The 14,280-nt window shown below is 42.9% G+C and overlaps 1 protein-coding gene across 3 annotated transcripts in view; it reads right to left on the bottom strand.

Annotated features, from left to right (window-relative positions):
• col5a1 (procollagen, type V, alpha 1) overlaps positions 1–13,501 on the bottom strand; it is an 80,954-nt gene extending 67,453 nt beyond the window's left edge. For 2 of the 3 annotated variants that reach the window (XM_086188115.1, XM_086188118.1), the window contains exon 1: positions 13,048–13,501. In XM_086188115.1, coding sequence (XP_086044241.1) covers positions 13,048–13,147 — 100 coding nt within the window. In that variant the 5' untranslated portion in view covers positions 13,148–13,501. The remainder of the gene's footprint in view (positions 1–13,047) is intronic. The other variant, XM_086188116.1, reaches the window with a different exon arrangement.
• Between the last annotated feature and the right edge of the window lie 779 nt (positions 13,502–14,280).

Raw genomic sequence — 14,280 nt, 5'->3', positions numbered from 1 at the left:
GAGGGCGCTATAGAGGGTGCGTAACCACCGTTAGGCCACCTCAAGCCTAGATTTTTTAAAATCTAAAATAAGCCTATATGTTTAAATTAATGGTAGTTAAAATTCAAGCCAGTTCAGTTCAATCCTCAGCTGCATGCTCATACATTTATCTGCATGCGTGAACCCCTGCTAAATCTCATCTACTGGAGCGGCGTTAGTGGCATACGCCTGCGATGGTGGAATTATTTCAGCCTGGATTCTCCACTCCTTCTGCTTTCTGCACGCTACAGTTTTCAACGTGAAACAACTAAAACATCTAGGCTAGCGGGCTAGCTAGCTAGTAGTTGCCAGCAAACAAGTTTTCACAATGATTCTGATTGAGTGTCCAGGAAAAGTGCGGTCAGTTCTCTGGTGAACAGGGTTCCCTTCACGTTGCGAGGGTAACTTTGCATCACGATAATTACAATTAGTTTAAAGAAATAGAAAACACTCTTTTCTTCTTCTTCTGTAGCAGAATGCTAAAAGCTTCGGCTCGATTTCTGTACTGTGCTCAACAGAGGGATGACCAGTCCATGTTAGGCTCCAGTATGAATGTGATGGACCATTTTCAAAAGAAGTGTGTGTGTGTGTGTGTGTCGATAGAAAAAACAAAACAAAACAAAACAGACCCTGTCACTGAGAAGACCAAAGAAGAAGAGGGAGCAAGAAACATATGAGAGAGAGCAGTTCATCGCAGCTAGCTTCAGCCTCCTTTAGCAGTTTTGTTAATACAAGCTGTCATTTCACTTCCTTATAAAGCCACCCTGAAGTCATGAATAATTACTTCTTTTTTTTTTATAAGCACCTCATGTATTGTCAGACCCCGCATTAGCTCCAGGAGAGAAAATCTCCTGGCACCAGCTGTGACTGCAACAAGACTCAAACTCACATATTCCACTTTTCCAAACTCCTTCTCTGAAAAGACAAACTCTCGGTCCTGGACGATGTGTAATTGCACCACCACAGTTAAATTCTCGCAATGAACTGCGGGAGCATGTTGTGTACCATAAAGAAAAGTGTTACATCTTTTATGTTATGCTCTATAAAGACAGAACTCCCTTTGTTTATCCTTTTATGGGTTTGTTTGTGAGACATGGCTTGTAGCATGGTAAAGGATAATGGATTCATAAAGTATGTAGTATATGCGGTAAAAAAAGTATGACTGCAGAGAAGTGTGCATATGATGTGGTTGGGTGAATATCTTCCACTCCTTCAAAATGTTCTCTTTCCACCTTTTTTTCCCTCTCTCTTTCTCTGAACAGTAGCTTCGGTGCAAGATACATAATCCTAGTTTCGGCTCAGTGCCAAATCTGTGGTGGATCCCATTCCCCGAACAGATCCATCTACATTTACTTACACACACACACACACACACACACACACACACACACACACACACACACACACACACACACTTTGTCTGTAATAACCCTCAGTGACTCTCCAGACTGCACCATTTCATTTGACAGGAGGAGGGGGTGCTGGACTAGTGAATTAGGACTTTTTCATGGGGGATTAACATTCTTCCCCCTCTCCCTACCTCGATCCTCCTCCTCCTCCTCCTCTTCTAGCCCTTCCTGAAGTGAGGCCTGACTCACCAGGCACATGCTTGACCTGGCGCTGAGGACAAGGAGTAATTAGCAGCCATAAAGAGGACCCTGCCTCTCTTGGAAACCAGCACAGCCAAAAACAAGAATGCCCAATGAGAAACTTCCCCCTCCTAGAGTGTATCACAGACAGGGAGGGTGGGTTTTTTTTCTGTTTTTTTTTTTTTTTAAATTTCACCTGATTCAGTTATAAAACTTTAACCAAAGCCAACTGCTGTGCAGCTGGAGGCTGACTGTGAATACAGCAGGCTACAATTACGTTCTTAACTATTATTACTTTAGGTAAGACCATGGAGCTTTTAAATTAGGGAGTGAGATTGAAAGTTGAATTCATAAGAAACAGACCCACAGCCTTCGCGTTGGTTGCTGTGTGACCAGTATACACACACCTGACTTGGTGAACCTCCTGTACATGATCCTGCAACTGCAGCATGATATCTGAAGGTCCAGGACTACAAAGCCACACTTCCGCCAACATTGACCTTAAATTGCTGCTGCGGGGGGGGGGGGGGGGGGGGGTTCATGTGACCAGACGTGGGAATCCTTCTGCAGGTATTATGCTTGCTACATTGAACACATAACAAACACTGCATGAGTTCTCTGAGAGAGGGCGTCCGCAGACACAACATATGAGTAACCGATGCCAACACGACGTGTACATCAATGAGATGCCAAGCAGTCACACACACCTTCCGCGCCTCTGCTTAATTAAAACAACCGTCGACAAAACCACTGAGCGGAGCGGCGAGTAAGGCCGGAGGGCACCGACACGACTGCATACGTGCACATGAGCTGTTGGTGTATCTCCATAAACAGCCACGCCGAACCCATCTGAGACTGCACGGGTGAAAAATTACCAACGTTCCTATAATAAGACACGAAAACTGTTGACAGATGACAATTAAAGAAGGTTTAAGAGGTTATACGTCGCCACTGGAAGGTCGATGGATGCATACGTGAACATTAACCACGTGGACTTGCTCATACACAGTATGACAGAACAATGCTGCTGGGTGGAGAATCTCACCACGCTTTTTCAAACTGGAACAATGCTCATATACTTTTGTCAAAATTTATTTCAAAATTACAAAGCATAAAACTTCTGTAAATCTGTCAGGGTGGTTGTAACTGAATTTAAACACAACTAGTGTAGAACGGGGGTTCTGTCCATCAGCGACGGTTAGGAGACCTTGAACATCTTTCCACTGCAACCCTCGGGGCTCCGTGACGAGACAGTTCAACAAGAGGTAAAACTGCGATTAAGTCCCGTTTTACGGAAGATTCAACACGTTCCGCCTCTTCAAGCAATAAATAGCAGCGGTGAAACATCCTCTAGCATGACGATGCTAAATGATTAGCATTAGCCATCAGGTTGCAAACTGTGCTGTTTTGAATCAAGTGGGTGTAAAATGAAGAGGGGCTGTTTATTCTTAACAACTGCAGGGCACCCGAGGACAGTTTCTACTCCAAAATTTGCAAAAATTTGTTCGGCCAATGACCTGAAAATACTAGATTTACTGAGGTTTCACTTTGTTGGCTGTGCTCTAATCCAAATTTCTCAGGACGCTGACCCAGTGACCCAGGCTGTGAGCTGCACTTGAAAGCAGCAGTAGGGAGGAAGAGACCGGGGAGGAAATGAGAGGAGCGGGAGCCTTTTTTGTTTATACACCTAATGCCCTCATTTTCCTGCTTGTGCATTCTGATGTTCATCGTGAGACACAAAAATAATCTAATCCCAAAATGACTGGAGATACCAGGCAAGATTAATTGAGACCACATCAAAGGGCAAGCGGCTGAGCAGAAATACAGACAAACTCTGCAGAAATAGTTTTGCACAATCACAGTGACAGACACACTGTCTCTGTCTTGTGCACACGTGCTCTCATACACACACACACACACACACACACACACACACACCTGAAAGATGATCCCAAGAGTTTTTCGGAGCAGAGCTAGTGTACTTGGAGGCTCACTGTTATAGCTGGACTCTTATTGCTTTAACAGAGGGAATACCAGATGGTTTGCTTCACTGTCTCCACGCTGAAACTCACAGCAGTGAGGATAAATCTGTCAGCCGTCCACCGCAGACTAAAATGGAAAAAGTGAGTCAAGATTCCACGGTGCACATCTGAACGCTCATTTTACAGAAGAAAATGCCGGAATTGTACTTTTGAAGGACACGTGTCATCACATTGATGTCTTTTTATCTCCGCTTCTTTCAATAGTTTCGTCTTCTTTCACTCCATCTTCACTCAGTTTTATTTCTGATCTCCTTTGGCAGTTTAATTCTGTGCCCATCATTTCACTTTACAACCTCTTCCTCGTTCCGTCCATCCCGTGGAAGATACGGTTTTAATGGCACACTGTTGAAACCTTTTTGATAAAAGAGGGCCCTGCAGCACTGACATTAGAGCGCCTTTTCAACAAGCAGCCACAGAGAGAAGAATTATTCCAGTACCAACACACTGGTCCCACATCAGTGAAATACAACCTATTAAATGTGAAATCCTGCATGATGACAAAGATTCTTCTCTCGGTTCCTGACAATTCAGCACTGACGCAAGGCCCGTTAAATCTAGGTGACATGTTTAATAGATGTTCTGCAAGTTTAACCGAGGTTCTCTGAGAATGAATAAGAAATGAACATTCATCAGTGGCATCAATGACCCATAAACTCACATTGTCATTATATTAACACCAATATACAGTCGTGGAGATGACATGGTAGAATTAAAATTTAATAATATCAATATAAACGCTTAACTATAATGATGGCAATGTGTAAAAGCAAAGGAAAATGGAGAGAAGAGTTCAGTGTTGCAGGAATGACATATTTTTTTGTAGGCCAACCCAGAAGTTCCGGAACTTCCAGAGGTTTCCCCAGAAAAGAGCCAAAGGGATTTTCACACTGGACTTTGTGTTTGGCGCAGATCTGATTTTCGGCAGTAATTCAAATTGGTGAGACTTTGGTTCTACAAGATACTCTTCACGAATTCCTCAAAACCACTTTCAGAATTTTTGAAGCGTAAATTCAATCGCTGGAAGCACAAAGCTAATATGCTACCAACAGCTACATCGTCACCGCAACGAGCTTCCCTCTTTTTCGCTTTTCTGCATGACAACGTTGGGAGTTTCTGCTACGACTTCTGTATTTTTTGGTTAACTGACGATTTCCAGGCGCATAAAAGGGTTTGAATTTCACAAATGCGGTATTTGCTGACACATTTTATGCCAGAGAACAAACTGTTAAAATGTCTCAAGTTAGCCGCAAACCTACTCACTGGCATTTTGTTGGCACTTTGAGTCGAGGGTAAAACTAACTTATTTCAAGGACTACTGTTTATTATTTTAGGATTCATTCCCGTGCTACTCTGCTCCACACTTAGACAAAGAGTTATTGAAATTGTGACAATGTGCAATAAATGGAAAATGAGACACGCTGCCAATCAGAGGTACGCCTTTTCCAACCAGTCAAGCTACAGTTCAAGTTCATTGCTGTCTTTGGCCAAAGATCCATACCAGGGTATCTCCCTGCCAATCAGACTCAAAGGTGGGCTGCACTTCATGGAATTTCAGTCAAATACACACATACCTTTTGCAATGTTGCCTCACAAAGCCATTCATACACACACAACACACTGATGGTGGAAGCTGCCACGTGAGGAGCTAACAACTCTTCAGGACTCATCGTTTTGGCAAAGTGTCCAAGGGAAGAGGGGATCAGACCCTTTGATCGCTTGACAACAGCCAAGAGGCCATGTTAACTTTGGCTGAATGGTTGCTCCTCTTAACTGTTCTTAACTCTCAAAATCAGCCTACGGCAAAGCAAATTTCTATTTCGATAATTCAGGGACGCTTGTTTCTCCTCTCACTACTACATCGACAGGGTAATATACTGTAGGACACAGCAAAACATACGTAGAGACAACTTTGAACACATTTTATAAAAAGGTATTTAATGTGTCTCTTCTGTTCCTAACTTATGGTGTAGAATGTGGGCAGGTTTTTTTTTTTTTACCTTTGACTTTCTGCAGACACGTAGCTTGTGACTCCATCTAATTTGGGTTTAGTGTAAAATGGCATAATTTGGGAATTAAATTCTCACACAAGGACCTTGACCTCTTTAATCATTAAAATCAAATCAGCTCATCCTTGACATCAAGGATGCTCCTGAGATTTGGACAAGCTTTTCACCACAGCTGACGCCAGCACGGAGGAACATTTAGCTTATCAATCATATCTGTTATGATAGTTTAAAACACTGTAATTACAGCCTGGAGCAACAAAAGCTTCCCATCATAAGCAGTGCCAAATAATGCGCAGGTGTTCCAGCATCAGTGAGAGCAAAGTCAAGCATCAATTCATCTCTCACTGACACTTAAACCAGAGCTGAACCTGAGCAGCAATTACCCTGAGGCTCCAGCAAGAGCGTCGCCATAGCACCACCACACCAACGTGACAAGCACTGTTTTTTTGGTCAGATGTCGACGCTCAGCGGCATCCACATTCACGAAACACAGCTTCTGCTCGCTTCGACGCCACGACTGCGGTCCAGCTCCAACTTAAGCTCTTGTTGCAACAAATTAAATGAGACTTTTCTACAAAACACTGCTGAATAAGCAGAAACTCATCTAGCTCGTGTGCCACTTTTCCATTCCAGCACTCACTAATTTTATCACCTAATAAATAAAAAAAAAAAGGAATATATCACTGCAGAGAAGTTTCTGGAGTGACCAGAAACCATTGTATTTCTCTTACTGGGGAAAAAACTGCTTACAGTTAGTATTTCTGCAGCCCAGGCTGTGGCTAAGCTCAGGCAGGGGAAGGGGGAATGGGGTTGGAAAGGATGAGTCATACATTGCTCTCCAAGCTCAATGATTATAATACCCCATTACAGAGAAAAGCACTGTTTCCCAGCTGAAGTGAATGTGCAGCTTGGACCAGACTTAACTTTTCACTCTGCCATGTACAACATGCTTCAACAAAGCATACTGTTAACAAAAAAAAAAAGAAAGTATGAAAATACAGGAGCGGGAGTTGCATCATGATCTAGCTTTTACATCCCTGATGTTGCTATTTGGTTTTAAAAAAAAAAAATAGAGAACACATTGTTCCTTTTAGCTGGAAATCAACTTTGGACAGTCGAGAGAAAATCATCTGGCTTCAAATCAAGCTCACAGTGTCGTGAATACAGAGCGCCATTGAGCTGTTGAAAACAATTATTTGAGCCTTAATTAGTCTGGAAAGACATGGTCGATATACTGTCCAGGATATGGCAAATAATGAAGTATTTGTGCCGCACAAAGGATCTCCTTAACTCAGACACGGGGTCAAAAACATGTCCTGCATATTTTGTTTTATCTCCCGTGTTGTTATCAGGCATTAGAGCTGATTTACAGGGTTCTTTCCACAAAGCCTGCATTTACAGACTGCAGTGGCACATGCAGTTGCAGGGTCACTGCTTCACTCCGCCGTCCAGCTAACTCAGATTCCTTCTCCAGTGCCACAGCAATGGGCACTGTTCTACCGAGCCGCTCATCTGATGAAGCTGGATATGACCTCAGGATCGCCACACACAGGTGATATGGAGCCAGCTGACTAAAAGATAATTACAGATGGGAGCAAATGGTGCTCTTGGCTCTGACAGATGTGTGGGAACCATGTGTGTGTGTGCTTCTTATTAACGAAACCCGGTGTTGTAAATTTAAAGTATAAAACAGTTTCAATCAATCACATAACCAACAACTTTTCTCCCTTTTTCGCAGGCTTTCTCCCCGGTTGCCAGTTCCCTCTGGTGGGTACCGCGACTACCACACGCCTCCTCCATCATCGTCTGCATCTTTCACCTGACAGCACCGAGCTTCACCAGGGGATGTAGCACATGGGAGGATCATGCTATTCCCCAGGGTTCCCCTTGTACCCACACTGACCAGAGGAGGCGCTAGTTTAGCAGCCAGGACATTAAAAAAAAAACCCATCTGTCTTCCAACCTGGAGACACAGCCAGTTGTTTCTGTATGGATGCCCAACCAAGCTACAACCAAACCAGCAGCCCCCCCACGTTGGTAGAAAATGCAAGGAACTACTGCATTACCCAGAAACCTTTGTTCTATTATCCACTAGAATAACCAGGCGTTAGCAAGGTCACAAATAAAGCACACAGCAAGCACTTTGTTCAATTCTGGACAAGTTCAATCACTTTTCTTGCCGGATCACTTTACATCGAGTGACAGAGAGGCAAACTTTAAAATCCATATAAATTCCTTTTGGCGAGGAGTTGTCTCGATATAAAGGGACCCTAAATGAAAAACACCTGCAAAACCAGCTGTTTCTGACCTTTAACCCTGTCATAAAGTTGACTTGCTTAAACAAAACCTTTTAATGACCCTGGATGTGCAAACCTGGCTGAAACGCAAGCCCATTATTTTTACAAACTCTCCTATAAGTCTGCAGATGTTATTCGATTAGGAATTTTCTCTAAAAACCGGCACAGAGCGGTGTATTTTCTTTTTAAAAATGCAACAGTATTCTTTTCTCTTTTTTTTTTTTTTTTTTTTTCATGGCTCCAAGTTCTACCAAGAATGGGAAGAAAACATCTGGAAGACATTTTTTCTGGCTTTTTGGAGGGCTTACCAGACAGCACAATGGACCTTATCAAATCCAGATGTGAAGGCGCTCAGCGAAACAGAAAGGCCCTCTTCTATTTATCCATTTTTAAAAGTACATAATGAATTAACAAATATCAGGTCCTTATAGAAAGCATAACTCTAGAATCAGGGCCATATTTCCTGATTCCTTAAAATGCCCTTTGGTCCTTTCAGTACTGTCCCCTGTTACCATCAGCGGCTTTGGCCCAAATCCATCCTTGTTTTCATTCGCACAAAGGTATTCAAAGAATGTTATTTCAGTATTTTTGATAACTTTAAGTACTCTGTGCAGTAAGTTCAGCATGACTGTTTATTACGGATGTAAACCCTCCCAAAAAAAAACCCAAAACCTTTAAGCTAATTAATCACAACAAACCCGGGTGAAAAGAGTCACAATAGCTGTTCTAAGACTTGTGAAAAGAGTCCATTGACCGAGATCCTTTATGGAAGGAGCAGCGGAGCAAAAACACACCAAGGAGGAAGGGCCACATTTGGTTTTAAAGGAGGTGTTGGTAGTAACCTTCAAAAAATGAAGATCATTATTCAGTCAGATTTAAAAAAACAAAACAAAACAACAATCCAATAAGTGAAAACTGTGAACACCTTCATTGCCAGGTTGCAGTCTCCTCTGGGATCAAGACATTGAAGTAGGCAGTATTGTGACGAGGATATAGATCCAGTAAAAAACAAAACGTCAAAATCCAAGACATGGTGCACTGACCTAAAATGGGTCTAAAAGAGTCCTGAAACAAAGACCAGCTTCAACATCGACTTACATCTAAAGCAAGAATTCATTTCCCCAGGCACTGAAACTGTAAACCAATCCAGGCCTATAAATCCAAAAGTCCCGACCTTCACATTTGAACTCCGACCCCTCTTCTCATTCCTGACTTTTATGTCTGACAGGCCTTCTGTTATTATCACTTTTCATGTCAGTTTAAAGTGAGGTTACCTCATTAATGCCAGGGCAAGATGACCTCCCTGAAGACCCGTCGACCGTGGACTTCACTCTTTAATCAGCCTTGACTTAAATTCAGAGAGCTGAAGGCCTCAAATACTTTGATAGTGTGCAAAAAGAGAAAAGTAAGTGGAGGCTGCAGGCTTACCTTACTTATTCAGAGGTTAAAATGCTACGTCATGACACCATTAAAAGCGGTTCTGTGATAATTTTGCGGGCTAACGTGCTAAAAAGTTAGCTACACTGCTAACTGCTAACAGTGATATCAAAACCTTAACAAGCGGCGACGCAAAATTGCTATCTGATGCTTTTTTTGTAGTAGGCCTCAGCTCGAAAAATGAATTCTTGCTCTGTGTTTACACTCGTTGGGCCTCATTCATGAAACATTCTTACCCACAAATGTGTTACATAGTATAGGACTATTTTAGCCCTCGGTTTAGTCTTACAGAGGGTAAGTAAAGCCTGATGGCTATTTGTAACTGCTCCTGACATCTATTGTATACCTCCTGTAACTGTCAATCACCCAAACTTACAAAGGTTTCAAGACTACAAGAGGTACAAACTAGGAAAAAGGAATTACACATGCCATCAGGCTTTGACTCGCGTCTGTAAGTCTAAACTGAGGGCTAAAAGAGTGTGTAAAAACAAATTAGCACATAAGCTCGTTTCATGAATAAGGCCCATTGTTATCCTTTCATGGATCATTATTTTATAGTGTGAGGCTTTGATGAACCATAAATCAGATTCCTGTTCTGTAGACAGACAAAGTTAGCAACTAGCCATTGAGCATTAGTATCAGAAGAGACAGATGTTTCCCCTCAGGAGTTAAAAGAGGAAAATATTAGACTCATCGAGATAAATGAAACTTGAATGTTCCTCCTCGTCTCCTGGACATGTAATTAGGCACATGTTTGCAAACACATTTGCCACATCTGGTAAAAGCACATCACTTTTTTTTTTTAGCTTATCCTGCTGGCAGGAAGGAATGAAGAAAAGCAATAAAGCAGCTTTATAAAATGGTACAAAGTGACATTTGACAAAGTCAGACAAGCTAATAGAATCAGTTATGATTAGAATGGAAGCCATGCTTCAACTACTGTTACCTACGACGGCTCTGGTAATTCCTGATTAATTTTCTTTGTGGGCGATTAAAAAAAAAAAGAAAAAAGTACAGGCCAACGGATGTTTTCTGTGTCAACTCACCAGTTTAATTACACTGAGCACAGTGTAGAAACATTACCGCTGATATAAGAGTGCAAATCACTTATTACAAGCTCTGTGACAGCAGTGACACCCTCTCTTTGCTCATCGTTCTCTTTCCCTCAACAGTTGTTGCTGGCTGGAGGCTAATGGGCGAGTCAAAGCTAGCCGTAGCCTGGGAGCTAGCCAGTCTGTCACTCACCTAAACGGGGTGAAATGAGACAATATTTTTACAGCATTTGATTTCGTTTGAGTTTACTCAGTGGAAGAATATAATCTGCTAAACTCTCCTGCCTGCACGGCGCTAGTGTTGTTGTAGCGTATTTGCCCTTCGCTGGACGTGCCGCTCGGATTGGAGGCAGTAGTGTTTCGAGTCATTCCTGGAATTCGAATCCATGCTGATTTGGCATTTTTGCTAGCGTTCCCACACTTAATTGAAATAATGATTTCACAGATATCAGCAGTGTTATCAGTCAGTTCTTCCTCTCTGCCATCACATGAGTTGGACGCCATTATTTTCCAACATCTGCACTGATATAAGGAACCTCAGAGGCATAACCCCCCCCCACCCCCACCCCACTGCTGGGGATATTTGTATCCAGTTCTGGTTTTTCCTCCCCTAGAGGTGTCTGCAGTTATTACACTTCTCTGAATGTGATTCTACTCTTTTAAATGGAATGTAAGATTACAAAATTTAGGAATATCTGCTTTTTTTTTAATCATTGATGCAATGTGATTCAACACGGATAAGTTTGAAATATAAAGCAGACGGTGAACTTTTCTTGATCCTGCAGTCTGCTCCTATTGGGTTGTGTGTGCGTGTGTGTGTGTCTGTAATTCACTGCATTTTTATGCAAGAACAGTGTGTATCGACAAGCATGCAGTCGCTGCTGACTTGAGTGTGGGCAGGCCTCGGCAAGCCTCCAGATGAATGTATATCAGCTCTCCCCTGAGGCTAAAAGGTCATCTGGTTTGGATGAATCTTTAACCGCTGTCAAACTGCCTAATAATCTCTAATTACTTATTTGCCTTCCCCGAAGAGGAAAGTAAACAAAAATGTCATACTTTCACCTTGACTTGGAATTTGAATGCAAACCATTTGATGCTGAGTCAAATCATACGTAACGCATAAATTACCTCAATCAAGCAAAAGATGAAATGTAAAAAGTAGAAAGAGGATACCTGAGCAACATAACTTTCACGTAGCCAACATGTTGCTACCACTCAGCCATGTATTTCCCATTCAACATGTGTCAAGTGTCAAGTTTCAGGAAGTGCACCATACCCCTGAGGATCACTTACAAGACTCCGGTTGCTCCCTGACGGTCCTGGGAGCTGATTAACTCCAGCCTGCACTATCGCAACGGATTCCAAGCTCGTTAATGTCCCACTTAAGCCCAGAAATGTTGTCAGGAAGAACGACCGAGATCTGCCTCGAGTTGTGTTTGGTCAATGCCAAGTTAATTATAACACTACAGCTCGCAGCAGCCAGTGGAGCCACATCCACTGTCATCATTTCTAACTTTCTGCACAGGATGGAGCTTCGAATGGAGCATCTGTCTCTGTCACGCAGAAGAGAAAAAACACACACACACACACACACACACACACAATATTCACACCATCAGCACTCCCTGGGACACTTTCGCACCCTCCATGGAGGAATCCACCTGTTCAACTTAAAGGCCTGAGACGCTCAGCAGCAGACAGCGGACCACCAACCATGCCAGGGAGTCTCAAGGTGCTAATAATATATGTAGGCCAGACCCCTGCCCCACTGCCACAGCACCGCATGACCTCTGAGCCCCCAGGGACACAACACAAGAGCGGCTCAAGGTAGTTTGGATGGGTAAGGTGTGTTAAAAAAAAAAAAAAACCCAAAACACTAAGTATGACTTTGATCTCTCAAACGCCAGACTTTTAGTTTCACAATATGAGTTTGTTTCAACACAGTTATGAGAAAGTTTTCTGGGAACTTGGTCAACTTCATGTTGCACAGGACTCTCTGCATTGAAAACTCAGTGTCCTTATGTCGGAGACCTAAAGGCGGCTCCACCCTACCACTTCAGACGAGCCCCGGTCCCTCCCTCTGAGGGATGTTGAGCTCATCCAACTCATCAGTTAGAGAGAGGAAGAAAAAAAAGATGAAGACCAGGAGAACTTTCTCCACTTAAAACCTCTAGAAATCTCACTGCAACACAGAAATGAGTCTTTCAAAAAAAAAAGATGCAAAACAAGTTTGGAAAACCTCTTAAGGTGACATCTGAAAATTAATTTAGGCTGCAAAGTAATTTAGTGCGTAAAGCCTGCCACAACAAGTCAGACTTTAATCTTTATCTATTAATCAGGATGTTTTTTGCAGGAGTTGCACTCATAAAAAAAAAAAAAAAAAATCATGCTGGGATATTCGGTCCCAAAAGAAAAAAAACACCAATTCGACACTTTTTTTTCTCCAAAGTTCCAAACTGTCTGGGAGACATGAGGGCACCAAATTTTTTTTTTTTTTAAAAAAAGAAAAAGATGAAGTTTAGAGGAGACATCATCACCAAAGTGGTAAAAGTTTGGAGGGCACGCAGCGCGGCTCCAATCCACAACCTTCCCCCGCCGCATCTTACCTGAACTTGCTTGCGATGTGACAAAAAGCAGAATCACCGCTACAGTGATTTGGGCGTCCCTTATCCTCCGTTTAACTTTCCATCTTATATGGGTATCCATGACCGCCTGAGACGTCCACGGCAAAGTGGATTCACTTTTCAACTTGGAGCAACTAATTAGACTTGCAACGACTTCTGGTCAGGGCAATACTAAAAGCCAAAAGTCCCAGAGAAAGAGAAAAGAAGGGGGAGGGGGGGTGTATGGTTATTTCTCAAGCAGCCATAAGGGTTTGTTAGTGTGGGTTCCTCCAGCTAGTTGACGGATGCAGCCCGTCTCTCCCGCACTGCGCCTCTCCTCTCTGCTCTTCTGAACTGTCCTGCGCCGCTGCGCCTCCGATCAGAAGTGCTGCCCACTCTTTCAGTCGTCACGTAGAGCCCCTTCAAGTCCAACTGGGCAACACACAAAAAAGCCTTTCCCCCCCAAGGCCGTCACTCACTCAGCGGACAGGAGACTTAGGCAAATCAGAGGAGTCCGTATATGAGAGCCAGCCCTGTTATTGGCCGGGGGTGGGAGGAAAAGTTTGAGAGAAAGTTTCACGCCTACTTTTCTTCTGCGCTTTTGGATTCTATCACACAGAGTTTCCAAAAAGGAGAGGGTCAGAGCGGGAAAAGCAAACTTTTCCTGAAGGAAATCATTAAAAAAGAAAAACGACCCCAAAAAAAAAAAGTGACTTCCAAAGTCGGGTCAGAGTGTTAAGATGTAATTGGCACCAACATGGGTGTCACTGACAAGCTGTCCCTCCTCAACCAGAGCAGCCAGTAACACATTTAAGATGGTTTGGATGATCACGGGGAGATTCAACATTCAAATCTTCTATTTCAAAGTAGCACACAGGCCTGGACCGCAGTCTGTACCTACTGGCAAGACTCCAGATTCTCTGCAAGCCCCTGATTAACTGCAAATTTTCTTTGAGAATGTGTCCTGCAGCTTATTAGCCATTTTATCTCCCGGCCGTGTGATGACGATTGTAGGTTTTAAATTAGTTTTCCAATAAATTATACAGAACCGTGTGGAATTATCTGCAGCCAAATGAGGACAGAGATGTGTCCTAGAGTCCCAGCTGGTATCCTGGTGGGGTCACGGTGGGCCCGGCAGGATCCACGGCCTTCATGTGAAATAAAAGCAACATCAGTTAAATTAGAAAACATAAGTTTACCACCACATATGAGGCGTCTTAGAAGCCTTCAGGCAAC

Source organism: Aulostomus chinensis, chromosome 19 (assembly GCF_037954235.1).
Source record: "Aulostomus chinensis isolate RoL2024-O1b breed Wild chromosome 19, RoL_Achi_v1.0, whole genome shotgun sequence".
Taxonomy (NCBI): Eukaryota; Metazoa; Chordata; class Actinopteri; order Syngnathiformes; family Aulostomidae; genus Aulostomus; species Aulostomus chinensis.
The sequence above is the reverse complement of the archived record's forward strand: the minus strand, read 5'-3'. Positions and strand labels throughout refer to the sequence as shown.